Genomic DNA, 23,519 nt, shown 5'->3' with positions numbered 1-23,519 from the left:
TATGAGATATACATCATACGAAACTAGTATAAACATACCTGTGTGGGCTAAATCTATATAGTTTTGATTGATGAACATATAGACATATAAGCTGAATCTATATGACGATTTTGTGTCATGAATTTATAGACTTATGGGCTGAATCTAAATGATCAATATCTCTCTGACATTTTTTGTCTAAATACACCCGCTGGGTGTTTGAGGTCATCTGAGCAAAGACCGTTGATTGTTCCGAGATCCACACTTTGCACTTCGCAGTTCTTTTTTACATCGCTAAGCAAAAAGGCTTTCTTTCTCAGATTCATTTGAAAAGAATCCGAGTCTTATACGATCATTGCTGTTTTGATGTTGTTCTCTATTGCTTTGCAGTCTTTATAGTGTTTACTTTTTATGATTTTGAGGAATATCTTAGTATGGCTTTACTACAGTGGTGAACTTCTGGGCTTTTATCAATTTGACTTCATCTGATTCATACAACTCAATAAACATATGGACTGAATATATGATAGTTTTTTGGTGGTGAACATAAAGCCTTTAAACATAAATTAGTATGGAATATTGGAGGGCTTTTTTTGTTTAGCTTGCTTGGCATGCATTTCATATTTCATCAAAAATCACTACTTTTGTGCTCCATGTAAAGATAAGCAGGCGAGTAGATAACGGCAGAATTGTCATTTAAGTGGACTATTCCTTTTAAGTTCTCGCATGCTTTTCTGATCTCTGGTGGTTTTTCTCACATTTAGTTAGAGGTGGTGGCATCTCTCAGACCCTCAGTCCTTACACACCCTGGCATCTCATCTACTGATTTTTACTGTTCTCATCGCAGCCGTTACGGCACCGTGCTCACAGGCACGTGCCAGTTGCATCAACCGTGCCGTGTTTATGTACGCTGACAGGGTGCAGACCATATGAGGGCACTTACCTTGGAGAGCTTTATATGCCTGTCACCTCTGCGCTGGGTTCCATCATCATACTCTGCCAAACTGGTCCTGAACGTTGTTCTGCTACCTCAGTTGTTGACAGAAGGTGTAAAATCATGACTGAAGCGGAGCCCTGAATACGCTAGGCAATCAATATGGCATTTTAGTTGTCATTTATTGATTTGCACGAAGACCACTTAGCATGAAAATTCATAGTGCCGTGCTGATTAACGGCATAATTTTTAGCTCTGGTAATGGTTTGGGTTGGACCGTCGGAGATCCGTGCTGGCTGTGCCTCCGCTGTTTTTATAAGTGGCAACCTGAATGTGCAGTGAAGGTTAGAGTGATTTGTGAAGTTGGCAGGCGTTACAGTGACATGCCCTCTCCGGGAGTTTATTTAGTGTTGCTTTGGGATGTGTGGACTGAAAACTGCACTATTTTTAAGATCAACTGGGTTGTCTAAATAACTATAGTGTTTATTCAGTTTGCTTTGCAACTAGCCAGTTGTAGTGCCATGTTAACAATATCCGAATTAAAACAAAATAATCGAGTCACATAATCGAGTCAACCATCATACCTACTCGGAATAATCCAGAATTAAAAATGAATGAATGTTAGAGAGGAAATTACAGTTTTTATAATCATAATTACCCATAATACCCTGACATTCAGTGTTGCTCAATCTTGTAATTAAGTTTGATCTCTTTCCTCACAAATTGACTATTCTAGCATTGCGTGAACGGGATGGATCGATGCTGTGTTATTTTCCTCAGCGTAAGAAGAAGGGTCACCAGGACTCATCTCGGTTCCCTGTAAGGACGAGTTTCTGCTGGATCTGCAGGAATGCCCCTGGAGGTGGAGGTTTTGTCTGAGGTGCTTTTGTGAAGGGGATGGATGATTTTATTACTAGCAGAATATGGATGCTCCGAGGATTCCACGTAGCTTCATAAAGGTGAAAAATGAAACCGTCAGTGTTGAATGAACATAGAAAACCAACCAGGAGACAGCCCGATTGTCCTTCATACTGCATTGTAAAGTTGGTTTTGAGTATTTATCTTTTTGTATTGCAGCAACGTGCCAGACAGCTGACAGAGAACACTCCACCTCTGTGCCTGACCCTTTTTTGCTGATTTTAGTTTTTAAATGATGTAAGAGCGCTCGGTGAGGTTCAGACATACATTTCCTTTTTAAAAATGGACCGTTTGTTGTAATGCTGTGTTATGTTCAATATTAAAGTAATAGTTCACCCAAAAATGAAAATTCTGTTATCATTTACTCACCCTCTTGTCATTTCAAACCTTTGACTTTCTTTTTGTGCAGAACACAAAAGAAGATATTTTGAAGAAAGTTGGTAACTGAACAGCACTGGCCCCCATTCACTTTGACTGAATGGACACAAAACCAATGCAAGTGAATGGGGGCCATTTAACAACATTCTTCAAAATATCTTCTTAACAGAATTTTTTATTTTTGGGTGAACTATCCCTTTAAAGAAGATAAGTTGTAATATGAATATACGAGTTGATAAAGACGTCAGGTCTTGCTTTTAGTGGTTTTGGCTGGCCACACCGTATACAAACCCCTGGCTGTTTTAAATGTATAATTCAGTAAATAAATGTTGCTTTCTTCGGAAAGTTGGAGAGAGAGTCACTTACTAAATTCCACATAGAGATTTTAAAACAAAGGGTGTGCTTTTTTGCATGGTCGACAGATTCTTCCTAGTGTTAACCGAGAAAGTAGGTATTGATTTATTCAAGAGCACTTTAGCTCCAGTTCTGGCGGGTCACTGTCCAGCAGAGTTTAGCTCCAACCCTAATCAAACCCCTAAACAAGCCAGTCGAGATCTTCTGGATTATTTGTAAATTAGCAGATGTCTTCCATTAGGGTTGAAAATAAACTTTGCAGGATAGTTGCTCTCCAGGACCGGAATAAAATAGACATGATTTACCTTAGGGTTTAAAGCCGATTGTCAATATGAAAAGTTTGCATATGGTTCAATGCAGGTTCACTTGACATGACATTTTAGGAATGTATTTACATGCTTGTTTCAAAGGCAAAGCAATTAGTAATTATTTTTATAAATAATTATTCTTAGATAATCTGAAGGATTTCAAGAATAGTTGCCTGTTGATCTTAAAGTGATAGTTCACCCAAAAATGTAAATTCTGTCATCGTTTACTCGCCCCCTTGTCGTTTTAAACCTGTATTACTTTCTTCTGCAGAACACAAAACATTTTGAAGAATGTTGATAATCGAACAATGGTGTTACCCATTGACTTGCATTGGTTTTGTGTCCATGTTAGAAGTGAAAGGGTACCGCTGTTGTTCGGTTACCAACGTTCTTTAACATGTCTTCTTTTGTGTTCTGCAGTAGAAAGAAAGTCATACAGGTTTGAAATGACAAGGTGGTGATGGTGAGTAAATGATGACAGCATTTTCATTTTTGGGTGAACTATCCCTTGAAATGCGCTGAAATGCTAATGAATAAATTAAATGAATTATCCCACATAATTACATATCTCCAAATATTTGTTAGGAAATGCTTCCAGATGAAGATAGATTGTACATCACTGTGGCAGACAAGCACAAAGAATGAAATAAGTATTACAAAAAGTCTTAACACATAAAATATTCTGGTAATTTTTAAGTATTGTGTTTGATAGACACTTAGGGCACTTACAGCAATTTACTATCTTGCCTGAACTGCCCACTCAGTGAGATATGTCTGTCTCCCCGTCTGGCACGCCAGCATGACATCGCCTTGGCGACAGCAACGTTGGCCCTTTCGGCCCCTCAGAGGCCCATGAAGCAGCACTCGGGTGATATACTTCACATATATCTTTTGAAGAGGCATTTGACCTTTCAAACTCATTAAGCGTTGCAACCTCGCGCATGCCGGATATGAGCCTTTCTGCCACTTCCCCTGCCCCTTTATCACAGCCTAGATAGGAACAATGTTGGCTATCCCTTCCTCACCGTTCGGCTTTGACCAATGACCTGGAAAATCGCCCGACCTTTTAATGCGTGGTTCCCCGCTGATGAATAAATTCATAAAATGTACGCTCTGGCATGAAGCCTTGACTCCGGAGCCTCTGGTTTAGTGAGCCCGTCTCCCCAGATTGCTCTCGCTCACAGGAGTGAGGGGAAGGCTGGTGCTGCCTTCCAGAAGATGGACTGATTGGGTTAGTAGCTGGTAGCAGCTATAGCGTAGGTTTTTGTTCTTCAATTTTAAATTGAGGTTGGAGCCGTGGTTAGTGTATGGCCGTTTCTCAATTCAAAAAACGCAAAGAACGGACTTGTGTTCTTGTGGAGACCAGTCTTGCGAGGCATCCTCGGAAGAACGAACTTGGATGGACGACCCGTAGTGACTTCTGGGACTTCAAGCGGATACCGTAGGCGCGCAAGGCTGCATACGATGCATCCTTGATATCGAGAACACATCCGGGTACTTTCATGCGTTCTCCGGACTTTGACGGTTATTGATGACGTAGAGCGAGAACACGAGGACACAAGACCTCCGAAGAAAGCATATTGAGAAACGACCTATGTGTTCTGACAGCCCCGCCCCCTGTGATTGAACAAGTATGTAGCTCCGCCCCCAAGCTCAATTCATCAATTGAGCCAGTGCTGCTGCTGCTGCTGCTGTTGTCAGGGTGCACATCAATTTTTTTTATAGTTCCACAATGTTTACACTTTTCAGGGAAGTTGGCCTCCAAATTGCTTTCGAGTAGTAGCCTCTGCATGTGAAGCTTTGAAAGGAAAAAGTGTTTAAACATGAAGAAAATTATGCCCTTTTTTAACACATTGTTTACTGATGATTGTGGGAAGTTCACGCCCGTGTCATTGTTTTTGTTTTGACTGGTTTGACTGCAGTCTTGCAGGCCAATGAGCTCGAACCATGGCGACTGAATCTCTGCAATCAGAGTGTGTAGTGTTTGAGTGTGTGCGTGTGCTTCTGAATTCAGTTTGATTGCAATCAAAACATCCTACGGGAGGTTAACCCAAACCAGGGTCAACTGAATCTCTAGGAAGTGCGTGTTTTTCTCTTGCCAAATGTAATTGTCCAGCTTTGGAAAGAAAATGAATGACACAACACAAATGTGTATTTTTTGGTGGAATTTATGTAATATCCCAACTTGTGATTCACCCAGAGGCATATAAATCCCTGCACGCTTGGAATGGATACGCTATAGAGATAACAGCTTGATTTATCGGCATCTTCACTCTTGTTAAGATCTTGTGCATGCTCAGACGTGCACCGTGATTGCTTTTTCAAAGTGTTTAGAAGGGTTCACGTTCTGTTTGGGGAGTTGATTTCTCGGGGCTCTATGCTGTGTGCTGATGGAGTGTTTTTATTCGTGTTGACTTGAGTTGAGATGTATTGTAGGGCTGCTACAACGGCAAAATCGATCAGTAATGAAAATGGTTGAAAATGACCATCTATTGATCTATTGATGTTCTATTTGGTTAACTGAATAAGTTATTGCCACATTGTAAAAATAGTTGTTAAGTGAATCACATTTAGATGGAGTATTCCTCTATGGAGTTTGAAGTGTGTGTTGCCCGTGATGATATAATGTATGATCAGATGGTCAGTTGGCGAGGTGGCTTGGTCCTCTTTCTCATTGCCAGTTGGGGAGGTTCTCAGGAAGTGCCTGTTTTTCCTCTCCGTCCACTCACAAGCCACACACACATCAGCACATTTTCTTTTGAATGGCTGTGTGTGTTTGTGACAGTGCCACCCTTTATTTCCTCTTGTCTCTTGAGGTAATTGTAGATTACTTTACCGCTGCTTGAAGGTCAGTTCAGGGACAATTTATCAGACGGATTGTAAATGAGAAGAAATAGGATTCAACTGTCAGGGAACGTGTTTGGCTCTCATGCGCACGCTTGCATTTGTAAGGCTGTTTTTGACTGGAGATGCTGTTTGTTCAGTGTGGCGTGTGTGTTCTGTGGATACATTAGTGTGAATGACTGATGCTGTGGTGACCCTGCGTCTTTGTGTGGATGACCTATGACCCTGTTGACTGCTATAAATCACAGGGATACAGCTATTTCTGTTTAGTCATTGTCACAGAACTCTCTCAGCCCCTCGATCTGTATCATTCAGGAACGTACTTAACCAGAGTCTTTAAGTATTAAGGCCATAAAGTCTGTAAAACTGTAGATTTAAACGGGTAGGAACCAGAAATGATAATTCTGTCACCATTTATTTACTGTATTTAATTTTTTTCAACACTAAATACAGAGGGATGTATTTAGGAGAAAATCGTTGGGAATTATTGATGGGCACGGCTTACATTGGGTCATTTTTAACAGTTTATTTAAGGGTTTTTTCTATAGGTGTGTTTAGAGCTTGCCAAACGGTAGCCTCTGGGTTTGTGCATTATAATTGAAAGTCATTTCACCATTGAGGACAACATAAAAGATTCTAGTCAGATCACATATTCTTACAGGGCTGAATCAATGTGCAACATCAGAGCCGAATTTACCAAATCCCACAATACAACTAAACAAAGTCTTCAAATGCCATTGCATCTTTACAAATAATACACTGAATGAAGGCATAGCAGATGCAGATTTTTGCTATGCGAGTATGATGTTGCATTACTCTTAAATCTATTCAGTAAATCCTCCTCATGGGACGGTGTGTACAGAATAAGTGCTGGTGCTTGTTAAGGCATAAATTATTGTTATTGTCATATATTGTTATTGCTTGAGGTTAGGAATTTATACACCTCCCCTAAACCGTAATACTACTTTTCCAAGTACCACATATATATCTAGTGACCTGGAGGCTTAGGGATGGGTTTCCTTTTTTGATTTGGGACGTTTGGTAACCTAGCCACCATTTCAGACAGACTAGCAACAACATAGCAATACCCTAGTACCACCCACAACATCTGGTCAAGGTGGCAGTGATTTTTACACATGCAAGCACTATTTAAAAAAAATCTAGTATTATGACGCACTTCACATAGTGAAGTACAGCATGCATTGCAGAAATACTTTTACCTTTGTGTGCTGGTATCATGAACGCAGACTTTGCTGTCAACTGCAGTTGTTTGGAAGAGCGCAAAGTGCTGAAAAATTCAGGGCTGTTCTGTTGGTTGTGGGAGTTGAGAGTTGGAAATCATGTTTAATAGCTCACAGGCCGCAAGGCAATGATTTAAAAGGCAACGACCCCTACCTCATGAGTCCAAGACTGTGTAAAACTAACCTACCTTCCTCCAATCATCATTCCCAGCACTCTTGTCCGTTTCCGTAGCGTGTCCCAAGCTAGTCTCTCTCTCTGAATCCCATTTCTGCTCTGATTTTTTAGAATCTTGGGTAGTTTTCTTCAGGGCTGGTTAGTCCTTTTGTGTGGGAAACTGTAGTATTGAGAATGCCAGCTCATGCTTTTTGGACCGGCTGAGTGATTGGAGGCTTGGCCATGTTGACTTCCTCTTGTAGTAGTTCTAGATGCGCACATGTAATGGCTTCACTTAGTGCGACGGCACTTTTTGACATTCCAAACTTGTTTGAGCTGTCGTGTTCAAATGCTGCCCATCTGTGGACCGGGCTGCTAGAGAACTGACAGTGCAGCATTTGCATTTTAATTTGCATTCAATCACCACCTTGTGAGAGTGAGTTTATGCGTGTCGTTGCATTTATGGTTGCTTCTGAAAATTGTCTAGTGTTTTCTCTCCCCATCTATTTTTCATTTATTTAATAGAGACACGAACCCTGGATTTACTTTTTACATCCTGTTACAGGGGCAGTCGTGGCCTAATGGTTAGAGAGTCGGACTCGTGACCAGAAGGTTGCCAGTTCGATTCCCAGGCCGGCGGGTAATGACTGAGGTGCCCTTGAGCACCTTACCCCTACTTGCTCCCCGGGCGCTGCAGTGATAGCTGCCCACTGCACCGGGTGTACATGTGTTCACCACTTGCTGTGTGTGTGTTCACTACTCTCTGGATGGGTTAAAAGCAGAGGTCACATTTCGGGTATGGGTCACCATATCTGACTAATAGGTCACTTTCACTTTCTTTTCCATATGCTGCATTTACAGCTTTTCCCTTTTAAACACATCTTTCATCCTCTCACTCCCACCCCCATTTAACACATAACATGTGTTACATTAGGAAAGATTGTTGTAATGTCCACTCTACGCATTGCCTATTTTTTTTCATTTTTTCGTTTCATTCAATATTCAAGTTTAAGTATTTTACCCGCAGTATTTGTTTGTAGTTTATGTATTTGTGGTTACAGTATTGCATTGTTTGCTTTGCAACATACTAATTCTAAGTTTTATTAAAAGTTGCTGCCTTTAACAGTAGAGTGTTCCAAATCTCTTATTAGGTTCTGTTTCAGATGTTGCAGTCTTAAAAAGCAGCTGCCTGTGTACACAGCAGGCACCTCACTAGATTTTGGAACAGAGACCCTTATTCCCCTTTACTTTGAAGCATCACCTCTACTCCATCCCATTCTGTCTCCCTGCCTTCCATTCTCTCTCCGCTTTCATGGACTGCCAGTTGTAAGCAGACTACTAGGCTGTGGGGCTGCTGGATGATTGGCAGTGGCGAAATGGAGAGAGACCTCCTCTCTCTGTGCTTTGATTAAACTCCCTAAGATCTGTCCATTAGTTTATGGGCTTCTTCAGAGGGGATGTGGGCTGGTTGATATTAGAGTGCCACAGGAACCAGGGTTAGGACCCGCTCCTTTTCACTTTCTGTGATGCCTGTCACCTATTTCATTTCAGCCTCCTAAATGGTCTCGCCTCCCCCTTCCCTCCAACCAGAAATGTAAATGGATGCAGTCTTTCCGTGACTCTGCGCTTGATAAGTGCTGTATGACCCTCTCTGTTGCTAAATTACTTTAAGTCTTTGAACAGAGGCTGAGCGTTGAATTGTGCCTTGGATCATATTTCTCACGTCACCTTTGATTAATGTTTTCTTTAACGTAAAAGCATTTGGCAGATCATTTCCACACCCAAGGAGATCAGTTTGTCATGGTTTAATGTTAGTAGTTTGGTGGGAACATTGTTGTGGCCTTCAGTGGTGGTCTGATGTTCACTAAACCGGTTTCAACCACATCCATGTGGGTTTTTGTTTTTTGAAAATCTCAGTCTGAACTGTCAGATTAAATGTTTTCATCAGTCAGCATTGAGTCAGCAAGGTTTGTCCAACATCAAATTAAATCTGCAGTGTGTTGTCTTATTTAATTAATGTCACTAAGTTCACTATGTACAGTGTGTTCAATATTAAATGGTAAATGAGTGAACGATTAATACAAGTGTCGTATTATGTCATGTTCTCATCTCATCCAGTATTGTATGTGCCTTGCGAGCACTTCAGCAGAATGTAGTGATAGACATAAACAGAGGAAATATTTTCAGTTTTCTGTCTCTCAGCACTGACAGCTACTCTCAGTAATTGTATGCGAAATCCCGTACATCATTACTATAGCAATCGATGTTGATATTGACTGTACTGTCTGATGACACGCTTCAGATTTCATCACTTGCAAACTGACAGTCATTCCTTAAAATCAGATTTAAAAAATAAAACGTGTTTGTGTGCACCGTGTACGAAGCAAAAGTGGCTTCATTGGATCTGGTGGTGAACCACAATGGACTGAGTTCTGCCCACTTTGCACAATTTCAGATCCATACTTGGTTCAAATGGTTTTGAATGGTTCCACCAATAGGGAAATGAAAAACTGGCATCGATGCGACTGCAATTAATGCAAGGTGTTCAGGTGATGACCTTTGCCTTTGCCGGATGTGTTGTATTGACCATCGCCTTTGGCATAGCGGATGAACTTTGACCCTGTAGAAGCTCCAAAATAGAACTTGGTTTTTGAGACTGAGCTTTGGTTAAATGTGTCTTTTTGTTTTAATTAGCATGGTGGAAATCGTGCCGAGTTTCTTTGTGTTCCTATACAGAGCAGCTGTAACCTGCTTTACAGAGAACTCCCTGGACAATAATTGTTTATTATAACACGCTACTGTACCACTTACTAAATCTATAGTTTGCACAATACGCACATTTCCTGTATGCAATACCCAGGTGGCCTGCTACATTTGCCACATTTGCATATACAACAGAACACATTGTGTGGAATACGGTATCCCACAATGCAATGCGTTTGACTTGACCTTTCGTTTATAAGATGATAAATTACCTTGAAGCCACGTGACGGTCATGTGGTCAACAGTGTAAGGATTTTTTTTGTTCCAAATGTTGGACTTTGCCGCAGATATGTAGTCTTCCTACTTTCTGAATACCTAAAACATTTAGCCATGCAAGTATATAGAACATTGTCATAAAATATTTTTGGCTTTAGCACTCAGATCACAAAAATGGAAAGATTGGTTTTATTCATGCAGAAGTATGCGAAGGTGTAATTCACTTATTCCACGGCGATTCAGTTACTGCATCTCAGAGCGAAACTGTGTTCTTTCACTTATAAAGAATACAGAACGTATAAGGACCACCAATCCACAATTACACTTGACTTTTTAACATCGTCGCTATAAACGCAAGGACCGTGTCTAGAAAGAACCAATAATAAGAGCCATCTAATTAAACCCAAACAAGCTGAAGGAAGCCATTCTGCACCCGATTTGCATAATTAGTGGGAATTTTTCCAATTTTTATTAAACAAGGCATTTGTGGATTAATACGCTGAAATTATCCGGCTCACAGATAAGTAAATAAACAATCATGGAATAAATGAATCGAGACAATGTGAGACAGGAGAGCGATGAGATCTGACAGATGAACAAATGATAACGAAAAGCCTCGTCTTGAGATGGTTGTGGGGGATTTACTTCTATACACAACATTCAAGGCAGAACAGTAAGAAGTTGTGCATTTATTTCAGTCACTTTGTACGTTTTTGTATTTTTTTGATGATGATAAAGTGCCCTGAATGTGAGTTCTTATTTATCCATGCCAAAACAAAGCGTGTTTGTTATCTACAACATGTTTTGTGTCTTCCTTTTTTCTAAATACTTTTTGCTTTCTGAGTTTTATAATATTACAGCATATCCTCAGACTTCAGATCAGTATCTCATCTTCTGCGTAGCGACCTAAATCAGAGACGACGTCAGCGGTGCTGTTCTGAGGTCAGGCCTCAAAGGGACTCCGCGGCAGCGATGGATGAGTCGCCATCCGTTACAGCTGAAATATCTCTCCTGTCATCTATCCACCGGGCTCACGTAGTCGAGGACAAGCCGGCCATTCTCTCCTTCCATCTATTGCTCCCTCCATCTTTTCGATGTTTAACAGGCACAGGCCTGTTATTCTAACTCATCGACTCGCCCGACCGTATTCTTTTTACAAGGCGCCTGCTTGCGCTGCCTGTTGATTGATCAGCTGTCGAGAATATGGATCTCGCGGTTGCGTGACGTGCTGTATTGAAGGATGGCTGCTTGAGCCCCGCTCCCTCTCGACCCCAGGCCCCTCCTGCTCTTTCTCTATCTCTGTCTCGCACACACCTTTGACTTGCTTTCATTTATCAGTTGGATGGGAATCAATGTGTGTAGTGATAATGGAGCGGGGGGGGCTAGTGATTATTTGGGCTTATGATACGGCATGATGGGTGAGGCTGAGGGGCTGTGTTAATGATCTGAGTGGTCGGCTGGACAACAGACTCAGTGGAGATTGGTTTTGCCCTCCTGCATTATAATCCTCTCTTTAATATTTTTAAAAATAGTGTTTATTAAATAAAACACTATGAAATTGCTTGTAAAAGCAATTTTGGATCCTGTTGTGAATTATTTCTATATGAGGGTGTTTTCACATATAGTTTGTTTTAAAAGAACCAAACCCAGTTCACTTAAAGTGATCTAGAAAGTGAACTAGCCGAATGTGATCTCAGTCCTTTTGGTGTTCACAACATAGTGGACTCAAAAGAGAACTCAGTCCTTTTTTTTGGTCCTCTTTGGAATTAATGTGATCTCAGACCCTTTCCTGTTCACATCTTCATGAGAACTCCCCAGATTTTTGTGCAGCAGTGGATTTTGGGTATTCAAGATGGCCTCTTTACATCTTGTCACCACATGGCTATGGCACATTTGAAATAAAATGAGAAATGACAGAGAAGGACTGAGACAAGGCAGAACTAAAGGGAAGCATCTGAGAAAAATGAGGAGGAAAAGGATAGCAGTGAAAAAAATATGTCAATCAATCTGTCAGTACAGCACTGATACTTTTACAGTTTAAAGTGGATTGGTCATGGTGGTGGGTGTTTTTTCATTTACTGTAGACACGCACATACAAAGCATTATAAGTATGTCTAAGAGGGGATAAAGCTAAAGAAACAGCAGTCTGTCCTTCACTGAACTATTGTTGACTGAGGATGAAGAGGGGCAGTCGTTATTTGACATAAAGCAAAGTGAACATAAGTCCACCCCACCCTGTTGAACACATCCGTGTGGGTGGAAATTCGTGAATTGTGCATGAATGAGAGTGTGGATGACCCGAGAGAAGAATGCAAGCCTCGTTCTTTAATGACGTGTCTGTAATTGGACATTTAGTGAGTTGGGGAGGAGGAGGCGAAGATACAAGGGCAGGGGAAGTCGTTGTCTTTGAGAATGAGTGAAAGAGACAGGTGGGAGTGCTGGAGAGAGATGCGGTCCTCCTACTGTCAGGGGCAGTGATGGGAGGCGATGTGGTAATGCGGTAAGAATCGGAGTCTAATTTGATCTAAAGTGGATTCCTAAATTGAGAGAGAGGAAAAGTCATCACAAGATGGCCTCTCTCTCTCTCTCTCTCTCTCTCTCTCTCTCTCTCTCTCTCTCTCTCTCTCTCTCTCTCTCTCTCTCTCCCCCCACTTATGTAATGACACTTCCACTTTTTGACTCTATTGCTTATTAACAAAGACAGACAGAGAAAGAGAACGAATTAGAGATGGGGAAGAGTTGTACTTTAATACTGAAACCAAACCACCTTTCCTCACCTTTGCTATTTTCTGGTACAATGTTTCCTATTGTTGTGGTTTAATGTCTTTGGTATGGGTCTTACAGCAATCCATCCAGCACAGTGCACCAATCTGACATCAAGCCCGAAGGAATTAAACTCACTTGACTTCATAACGGAAAAATTTCAACCTACAGTGACATGAACATCAAGGGTAATACAGGGAAATTCTGCAGAAAATCTTAACTCCTGCAGTGTAGTCGGTGCGTGTCCTGTCTCGCACACAACCGTGTAATTTCCGTCTGAATAATAGATTCTTTTGCTTGATTAGGAAATTGAAGTTAAAAAAAAAACGGGGTCTTTAAAAGCCCCATTAATACTGTCCTCTCAGTCAAAAAAATATGCTGTTAACAAAGTATCCCCACCATGACATTTAAAAACCACAGCAATCAGCACAAAGTTTAAATGGGACATGTCATCGAAAATCGTGTTAGCGTGTGTGTGTACTGTATACTAGTTTGATACATTATGTAATTCTTTCTGGGTATAATTCTTCCTGTTTGTTCTGTGTACAGGAATGGCATCAGTCCGAGCTGACTGTTATCTTGTCGTTGCAATGCTTTGCTTTGTAATCACTTGGACTTGCCTCATGGTTATGTAGGTGCATGCTCTGGTTGTCAGCACTCTGCGCTCGTTGGCTTGGTCACATGACATGCCAGCGCTCATCCGGCACCTTGTTCGTGACTTCTGAATTGGGGACATTCGTGACATGCAGCTTATAATGAGGAAGCACAGATTTAAGGCAAACTCAACGTTTCAAAATCATCTTACAGGACTTTAGGCAAAGCTGCTTTTAAAGCTGTATTTATCTTGAGTTCATCATGACCACATAATGACCTGCAAGTTCTTCCAATTTACTGTGACAGCTCTAAGGTTCAGGTGGGTTGATGATGACTTTCAGACCCAGCTAAGCATCAGCGGTTAACAGGCACTCTGGGTTTAGGGAGACTGAATCAATGTGAAGCTGTCAGTCACAGCTCCGTCAGCACACGGACCTGCTACAGCCGGCCCGGACCCTACACCGTCACATCCTGCTTGCCTCCCACTTAGCACATTTCTCATCATGACTCAAGATACTTCTCACTTCACCCCCCTTCAGAAACCTATAACGTCAGAAACATACTCAGCGTTACATACATGCAAACATCAGCGTTAGTTATGAATTGTGTTCTGATGCATTTGAGCTTGAACTCAAGTTGATAGAATAATTTGAAATAACTTCACAATTATTTGCATACTCCATTATTTATATTTGACCTAAATCCAGACTCCAAGAGAAAATGCATTTTGAACGAGACAAACTGACAATATTGAACTGCCTCTGTCTGACTAGCTCAGTTCCTTTAAGACTCACTTTTTTTTCTTTTCCTTAAAGGTCCAGTGTGTAATTTTTTTGAGGATCTGTTGACAGAAATGCAAGTTATGTTTTTATTACCTTAGAATGAGCTATTTCTATATACATACACCGCGGGTCCCCTTGCATGTAATTCGCCATGTTCTGTCAGCTGTCGCAGTGTTTCGAATGGGAGGGGTTGAGTGAGCGGTTGGTTGCAATTCGGAACCTTGCCGCTAGATTTCACTGACTGGACATTTAAAAACAACTTTTTATGTGTTTTTCTCCAAGCCATTGTATGTCAAGATCATTTAAAAACCCAGAAAGCCAAGCTGCTTTTGGGGTTTTCGGCGTGTTGCTTTGGCTCGGAGGGGGGTCGTGTTTTCGAAAGCGGGCTGGTTGCCATCGTGACCCATTTGAAAATGATGGCAAGCTGATCAGCAAGACGAGCGAGATTGACAAAGAGATCCTCGCGAACAGGCCTCCTCCTGCGTGCAAACACGGCATGTGGCTATATTATGACTCGCTGGCTTGTGTGTTACAATAGAACTCCCGTGAAGGGAAAGTGCTCTTTGGAGTCCAATAGCAGGACTCAGAGTTTAATAAGGTCATAATGGGGCTTTCCAGTTCATGTGCTTTGCTGTTCAGTTGGCTTTAACACCCTCGACCGATCACGCCGGGTCAGTTTTTGTGTGTGCGCTTATTATAGTTTGGCCAGTGGTTTCCTGCCGGCCGCTGGTTTCTGACTGGTCTGATTGGTTTCTGTGTGTGTTTATGTGCAGCTTATCTGCACGTGTGAGAGTTTGACAATCCTTTCTGTTGAATGTTATGGTTCTCATTTCATAATAATTTCAGTGGGATTTACACGTGAAGGTTTGATGGAGAGATTAGTGCCCTTGGCCGTCAGTCAGTTTATCAAACCATCTGTTTTCTCTTCAGAAGTGATAGTTTCCCCCCAAAATGAAAATTCTGTTATCATTTACTCACCCTCTTGTCATTTGACTTTTTTCCACATTACACAAAAGAAGATATTTTAAAGAATGTTGTTAACTGGCAGCCATTCACTTGCATTGGTTTTGTGTCCACACAAAAAAGGGAATGGGTGCCGACACTGTTTGGTTACCAACTTTCTTCAAAATATCTTCTTTTTTGTTCTGTGGAAGAAATAAAGTCATTCAGGTTTGAAATGACAAGAGGGGGAGTAAATGATGACAGAATTTTCATTTTGGGGTGAACTATTTTTCAGATGAACCCACTGCTAAATAAAAACAAAACAAGCTGCAATTGGTCACTTCATATGTCAGTCAGCCTTTTCTTTAGGGAGTTCTTAACCACAATAAAATGGTCCAGACTTTATGCTTGCTCGCTCTCTGTCTCTCTCTCTTTCTCTTTCTCTTTCTCTTGGCTTTCTCCTGAAGTTCAGAACAGCAGGGGGCCATGTCAGCAGAAATCAAATGGCTTCAGGTCCCCTAAAAGCCGAGAGACAGCAACAGCTGTTACGATGGAAAAAAATCATTCAGACCAATCAAAGAAAAAACAGAATGCTGCGAAATATTTTTGTGCGTTTTATGCCACAGAAAACCTTGAAAACTTAGTACTCACCCCCTCAGTATGTTTTCTAAAGCTTTTTTATATAACACTCTGCAGTAAACGCAATGTGTACAAGGCTAAAACTCAGACTCTGAATTGCAACTTAAAGCACAAGTGCTCTTGTCTTGCAGAAGCTCTCGACTTCTGAACGGGAGCCGTCTGTCGCTCATCTGGCCTTAATGAAATGGCATTCAGACTAGCGTGCTCATGTCAGCTGTGCATGTGTTAGTACAGCGACTGTGTCAGCGACATCCTGCAGTGGCATTTTGTTGGTCCCGCACGGCTGCGCATTTGACGGCAGAGAGCATTGCAAAAGAGTAACAAGCACTTTTGATGGCAGAGAGCATTGCAAAAGAGTAACAAGCACTTTTGATGGCAGAGAGCATTGCAAAAGAGTACCAAGCACTTTTGATAGCAGGGAATCATTTGGTTTCCGATACCCTACAGACTGGCAGAATGGGAGATGTATGGCAGCTGATGTAGGTAGACGTTGGTGTATATTGTAATATGAATTTAAAGGTGCCGTGTGCATGGGATTGCCAAAATATTTATAGTTTACTCACGCCATTGGTTGAGTCAGAAGTTGACATGTTCAAACACACATAGCACAATATTTACACTCTTCTGGAACCTATGAATGACTTGCATGTAGTTGTCTTTGCTCATCAAATCAAATAGTGATTTAAAAGAAAAAAATACAATGTGTTATTTTCAGCCTTTTGCTTTTATGAAGATTTATTCAGAATGTTTAAGGACTGGACTAAACCTGGGAGCTGTCCAGGGTGCTGAAATGGCTCCACATTTGTGGAGCTGTCCAAGGTCCTGATGGTGAGTGCTGAGGCCTTGTCTGCGATTTTCATTTATAGGCTGTTTCAGGATGAGCCCTGTGTCAGGTTCTAATCAGACCTCTGCTGTCATTTACGTTTGTGCATTTGTCGGATGCTTTCATCTAAAGCCACTTGCAGTATGTATACATTTTACATTTTATTGGTGTGTTTATAAGAGTGGTCCCTGTGACTCGAACCCATTACCTTGCCATTACTTGCACCACTTTCTGCCAGTTGAGCTAAAGGATCACATTTGTTTTCAAGGACATCCTTTATAGCTAGTTTCAACTGGCTTAAGTTTATTCGTTCCTGCTTGTGTCATGTTGCAATATTCCAGAGTTCGAAACAAATTAAAACTGCTTGTTTTAATTCAGTTTACATCAGGATTGTACATTAGCGCTTGTTATAGTTGAAATGCAGCCGAAATGAAAAACGTCAATTTGAATTTGCTTCAACGGCCTCTAGGGCTTTATTGCGTTATGGCATTGCTGTAAAACGTTTGTTTTAACCTCTTAAATGACTGTAAAATATCAAATCCACCACATTGTGCTGCAGTATTCACAAGCCAGAAATCTGCCAGGATGCTTGTACTCTGCCCAGCTGTCTGACATTATCAGCTGATGACCGGTGCACTTCATTTCACTAAGTGCAGCTCTGCAGGTCCGTCATTCCCCATTCCAGCTTTAATGTGCCTGTGATGCAGGCAGTTCAGCGGCCCGTCCACAGGGGCCGCGTTCATTATAATTAGACGCCGTCGGCTGTATGCGTTCTGACAGTGAGATAAAGAAAAGCCACGGCGTATAATTGTGATTTAATGATCGTGATGCTTTATCTGTTTTGTTGTTATAGTTTGTTTTGCTCTGTTTTTTTTCTGCAGTTGTGCTGCTGAATTCTAAGGAGTCCCAGGCAGAGCTGGGTTGGACCTCATATCCTTCTAATGGGGTAAGTTATTAAACTTGATCTTTTGGATTTTTAGGCAAATCTCCATATGTTGCTACACCTCTAGATCTATTTCATTTTCTTTCTCTCCTTAATAAACTCTCTATTCTCTTTTCTCTAATCATATTCCCCATTGCGTATCTCCGCCTCGGCCTCACCATACGAACCTCATTTGTTGCGTTTGGCTTTGTGTTATCTTTCCATCATGCCTTTCAAACACACAAAAAATGATACACACAGTTTGAATCATAGCTGAGATGAGAACTACGCATTACAGCGGATTCAGAATGGACAAATTCATCTGTAGTAATGTTTCTGTGAAAAGTGGCTAGAAGCTGGGGACCCAATGCAAGCTGTTATTTGTTTAGCTTGTTAATTCTGGACCTGACAGCGATTAAATCCCGGGTCTCTCGCTCCCAGCAGTTACCCACCGCAGCTGTACGGTCATACAAAGTACATGGGTTTGATCTCTCTCTGTGGTTTTCACCGGGATACGTTTAAATTCACTGCCACTCATAGTTGTATCTACAGATCTCTGCCAAACTCGGGCACGGATTCAGACTGCTCAATTCCCTCCGAAACAAAGGATCTTCATTACACTGCAATTAATTGGGAAAACAGCGTGAGAGTGTTCGTCTTTTGAGGCTCATTATAATCTCTCTCCGAGACAATGAGCTTGTTTGTGGTGCTGATTGAAGATGCTCTAGTCTTTATAAATTCAGTATTTGATATACTGTAGGTGATTTGGCAGCGAGCTTGTAGGACGTGACACAATCACAGCCAATCAGAAGATGATGTTTAATATACTGTTGTTGATTTTTTGTTAAATAAAATTGCAATAAGCTTTACATTTTATATTGATAATGAAATTTGTACTTCTATTTATGTCTTTATGTTTTAAACTCAGAATGTTGTGTTCCCGTTTCAGTGGGAGGAAATCAGCGGCGTGGATGAGAAATACAAGCCCATTCGTACATATCAGGTGTGCAACGTGATGGAGCCCAGTCAGAACAACTGGCTCCAGACAGGCTGGATCTGGCGGCAGGGCGGCCAGCGCATCTTCATCGAGCTGCAGTTCACTCTGCGTGACTGCAACAGCATCCCCGGGGTGTCCGGAAGCTGCAAAGAGACCTTCAACCTCCTCTACGCAGAGTCTGACTGGGACCTGGGGCGCATGGCCCGCGAGGACCGCTACAGCAAAATTGACACCATCGCGGCAGACGAAAGTTTCACGCAGGGCGATTTAGGCGAACGTAAAATGAAGCTCAATACAGAAGTACGCGAGATCGGGCACCTCAATCGCAAAGGATTCCATCTGGCCTTCCAGGACGTCGGCGCTTGCGTCGCACTGGTTTCAGTGAGAGTTTACTACAAGAGGTGTTTGTCGACCGTGCAGAATTTGGCCGTGTTTCCGGATACGGTAGCCGAAGCTGCATTCTCCACGTTGGTGGAGGTGAGAGGGACATGTGTGAATAACTCGGAGGTGGATACGGACAGTCCTCCCAGAATGCATTGCAGCGCGGAAGGGGAGTGGTTGGTGCCCATCGGAAAATGCAGCTGCAGCGCGGGATATGAAGAAGGACACAGCAGCTGTGAGGGTGAGACACGCATATATTTTGTTTCTTGCCACCTGCTTGCAGTATGAATAATTTTTTCAGAAATATTTAAAATGTTACATAAATTCATCTTGGTGAAATCAAAGCGACCCACCTATCGCACTGATTTATGTAGGTGCCCTGTGATTTATTTTAGCAGATGATGAACTAAAGGGTTTGGGCTTGTTCAAAACCAACAAGTTTTAAAGTTCAGAGCGTTTAGTCAGATTGCATTTTTAGATGCGTCTAGAACCTCGTCTGCATCAACAGTCATTCGTTTGGCTTGACTCGAATGGGTCAGAGGTACGTCACCAGCGAAGGAGTATGTCATGCACTTTCACTTTGATTGACATCACTCCGGCGTCTGGCGGACACGCTGTGTTTGGGTGGTGGGATCTCTCCTCCCACCGCAGCTGTATGTCATCTGATCAATGCGTCAACAGGCACTGCAGGACATTCTGTATGTGTGTGTGTGTTTGTCAGTGTGATTTTTCACAGTCCATCTTGTAGAATTGTGCGATGCTGTGTGGGTGTCGTACAGTATTCACACGTACAGTGACAGGCTGCTACAACAGATCCTGCATTGTCTCTTTATGTCGTTGTTGTTGTTAATGCATCATCTATGACTAAGAGGCGTGTGACATGTGGGAGAGATTTGAGCGATATTTATTTTCCTTGTAAGTTTAAATGCTGGTTTAGGTTGTGAACTCGATGCTCTGTAATGATAAATGTTTTGACTGATGACAGGGTGATTGGTTATTTGTATGCTTGTGTGTTCCCATGATTCTCTTGTTCTTGTGTCGGTGACACAGTCATGCTCATGTGACTGAGAGGAGTTTTTTCTTCAGTATAAGCAGCTACATATGTCCAAACACCAGCAGCCCATCCTTCACCTCCTGTTTCACCTAATTTGTGTAAAACAGCTCACATATTCACACATAGCGACAGTTTATTGATCAGCTCTACCAGAAATATGCCGACATCACAATGTCGCAGTCAATAATGTCAGTGGCATGGCAAGCTGTTTTGAAATCTCTTCTAAGTTGTTCCAACCACCTAATGTTGATAAGACTCTTCAACTGTGGTTTTTAGAATCATAAGAATCTAAGGAAATGAAATTTTACCTTCAGCACTGGTGTTTACTTTAGAAAAATGAAAACACATTTACACCAAGCTGCTAAGATTAATATTAACATGTAGCTGTATGCCGCCCTGTGATTCTGTTTATTTTACCTCAGAATAATAGCTCTGCATGTGAGGAGGGTTATTCTTTTAAAATTCCTTTTGTCTCTTAGAGTGTTTTGCTACGTCTTCTCTTTCCATATTACTTGATAAATGTTTGCTTCTTGTGTGTGTGATGTGTTTGTGTGCATGTAAAACAGTTCAGATGTTTTAGTCATAATGAGCTGTCTGTGTGAAATGGTGTTACTACATCAGAGAAAAGGCGTGTCATCTCTCAAAAGACATGGTGATTCAAAGGCCAACAATGAGTAAGATTTCTCACCAAACTTAATGACGGAGGAAGTTTAAAAAAAACAGCCAATCAAACGCCTTTTTTTCTGACTTGGAAATCTTGTTTTTCAACACCTTCCCTCCTTTCTACCATTGCTTTTTATGATCCAATACTTTTTTTAATGAATTAACTCCAGTACCAGTGTTGGGTGTAACTAGTTACTAAGTAATTAGTTACTAAGTAATTAGTTACTGTAATAAAATTACTTTCCCCTTGAACAAGTAAAGTAAGGGATTACTCTAATTTTTACTCTAATTACTTTTTCAGAGTAACTTACCCAACACTGTCCAGTACATTACATTACATGATTACAACTACATTCCATTTTTAAGTATAGATACACTATATAATGTTTCTCTGAAATATATCACATTATGAAAGTAAAATGAGTTTATTTCATGTTTTCTTAGAGGGATAGTTGACCCCCCCAAAAAATTCAGTCATCAGTTACTCTCTTGTCATTTCAAACCTGTAAGACTTTCTTTATTCCACAGAACACAGAATAACATATTTTAAAGAAAGTTGATAATTGAACAGCGCTGGCACCCTTTCACTACTATTGTATGGACACAAAACCAATGCAAGTCAATGGGTGCCAGTCATTGACTTTTTTCAAAATATCTTCTATTGTGTCGTGCAGAAGAAAAAAGTCATACAGGTTTGAAACGACAAGAAGGTAAGTAAATGTTGACAGAATTTTCATTTTTGTCTCTCCATAATCTCTCTCTGTGTCAATAACAGAACCAAAAGGACCATACATGTGAAAAAAAGAAAGAATTAAAAATGAAAAACAGAATATTTAGAGATCATTAGACATTCTCAGAGGAACAGATTTGCAATAAGGTGGAAGGATGAAGGGAAAAAAACAGGAAGTGTGAATAAGAGGAAGAATAAAGAAGCGAGGGATGTAGGGAAGGAGAGCTAGTGAATACCGGAGGTTGCGGCGCTGTCACTCAGCGTGAGCGCGGGTCTCTGCTGAATGCTAATCAGATGGATATGCAGGGCAGACTCGATGCTCTCTCAGGAACTCTGAGCTATTGATCAGCTCTAATGCTTCACTAAACTGCCCATGCACACTGTGGATTCATCTGCTCGCTGTGTGCTGCGCAGCTCGTGTGTGTATTTGAGAAAGAAGGACTGATAGAGGGAGAAAGTGATGTTAATGACAGAAGAATGAACAATAGTTGTGAGGAGTGTGTCCGTGCGTGTTTGATTTATGTGTTTGTGCCTGTGTGTGTTGCAGGAGTGAGTGTGTTTTAACTAAACGGCTCGATAGTATTGACCCGGGCCATGAGTAGCTGTTGATTGTGTCTGGAGAGGTTGCACTTGACAGGACTGCGCGTGTGTTTGTGTGAGGCCGTGGGCCTTGAAGCATCACATTTAATTATTTGCAGTGCGCTGTGGGCCTGCACTCGGTCTAAAAATGCAGAAAAAGATTTAGTGGTTACTGGAGTGAGTTTCTGATTTCTGTTCAGTCAGCGATTGAAATGCAAATTCTGATATTTGTCCACTCATGAAGTGTATAAGTTTCAAGCATGACACAAAGATGTGTAACTAATTCTGTTTATCGGTTTATTCGTTTTATTAGTTTATTAGATCGTTATTAGTATAATGTATACTAATGTATAATAAGTATATTATACTATATATATACTATAACTATATATATATATACTATATATATATATACTATACTTATATGTATATATTATATGTATTAGTGTATAATAATCGGATTCAAAAAGTTAGCCATGCCCCAAACTCGCAGCATTTGTTGTGAACCAGTGTTGATATGTCAGAATGCTCTCTCTCTCTCTCTCTCTCTCTCTAAAGAGAGAGTCTCTGAAGGACTGTCTGTAAATGCATAATTTGATGACAAAGTGGTGAAATGCTGGAGACCAGAGGGCATTTCTGTGTACGTGCATGCTCTGTTTGTTTGCGAGTGTGTGTTAGGGGTAGGGCAGGTCATCTGCTGTTTAGTAGGGGTAGATGCTGCGTGTCAGAGAGGGACTGAGCTGATGCAATGTGATGTACCAGAAAGTGTACCAGTCCAACAGTGACAATATGCTCCTGTAATATTACAGACCCAATGAAATTGCTTGATTAGCACAGTTTTCTGTCCGGTTTTGATATATTTCCTGTTGAAACAGGAAGTTAGGCCGGAACATATTGAAGGACTTTTGAAAATAATATGTCAAAGCTACAAATCTGATTTGCTAGAGACTAGAGCTGTGATTCTTCACTTGCCTCGCAAATTGATTTGATTGCGGTTCGGAGTGTCACGATTCAGTGTCCTCCAAATGTAATATATTGTTGATAATACAAACACTCGAAACTCTTTCTTTTTCACTCAGATTTAAACTTGTTTGTGTTATAAGGTGCTGATTAGAGAATCTGTCTCTCTTTACTTTCTATTAGAGTCACACTCACACTGTTGCAGCTCTTTCTCATAGTTTTGACGTGTTACTCTGACAAGACAAGCGCTTCTTTGATAACGTGAACAGAGACACAGTGTGACGTCATTTACTTGTCGAATTTAAAGGGGTGGTGCAACGGTGTGTCATGCATTCTGACTTCTTTACAATGTTAAACGTGCTGTCTTCTCATGCTTAACATGGTTAACTTGTCAAAAAATGAGTTGGGCGTATTACGTAGTATTTCTGTGCTCGATACACTCCCCCAGCGATCGTACAGGTTTCGGAAAGTTTTTTTCGAACATATAAAACTGTTTCATAACAATTTTTCTTAGTCCCTTATTGGACAATTCTCCCGGAAAAGCACGCAGCACAGCCACGCTGCAGCAAGGAGAGCAGGAGAAGGAGCATGCGCAGACGTC

At 41.2% G+C, this 23,519-nt stretch overlaps 1 protein-coding gene across 3 annotated transcripts in view; it reads left to right on the top strand.

The window, feature by feature from the left end:
* The window catches only part of LOC130566769 (ephrin type-A receptor 7-like), a 98,401-nt gene that overhangs the window by 1,565 nt on the left and 73,317 nt on the right, over positions 1-23,519 (top strand). For all 3 annotated transcript variants that reach the window (XR_008964520.1, XM_057354506.1, XM_057354505.1), the window contains exons 2-3: positions 17,514-17,578; positions 18,504-19,173. Coding sequence is in view for 2 of the 3 variants with exons in the window: in XM_057354506.1 (XP_057210489.1) it covers positions 17,514-17,578; positions 18,504-19,173 (735 nt within the window). In the remaining variant the exon portion in view is untranslated. The remainder of the gene's footprint in view (positions 1-17,513; positions 17,579-18,503; positions 19,174-23,519) is intronic.

This window comes from Triplophysa rosa, linkage group LG16 (genome assembly GCF_024868665.1).
Source record: "Triplophysa rosa linkage group LG16, Trosa_1v2, whole genome shotgun sequence".
Lineage (NCBI taxonomy): Eukaryota > Metazoa > Chordata > Actinopteri > Cypriniformes > Nemacheilidae > Triplophysa > Triplophysa rosa.
The sequence above is the reverse complement of the archived record's forward strand: the minus strand, read 5'-3'. Positions and strand labels throughout refer to the sequence as shown.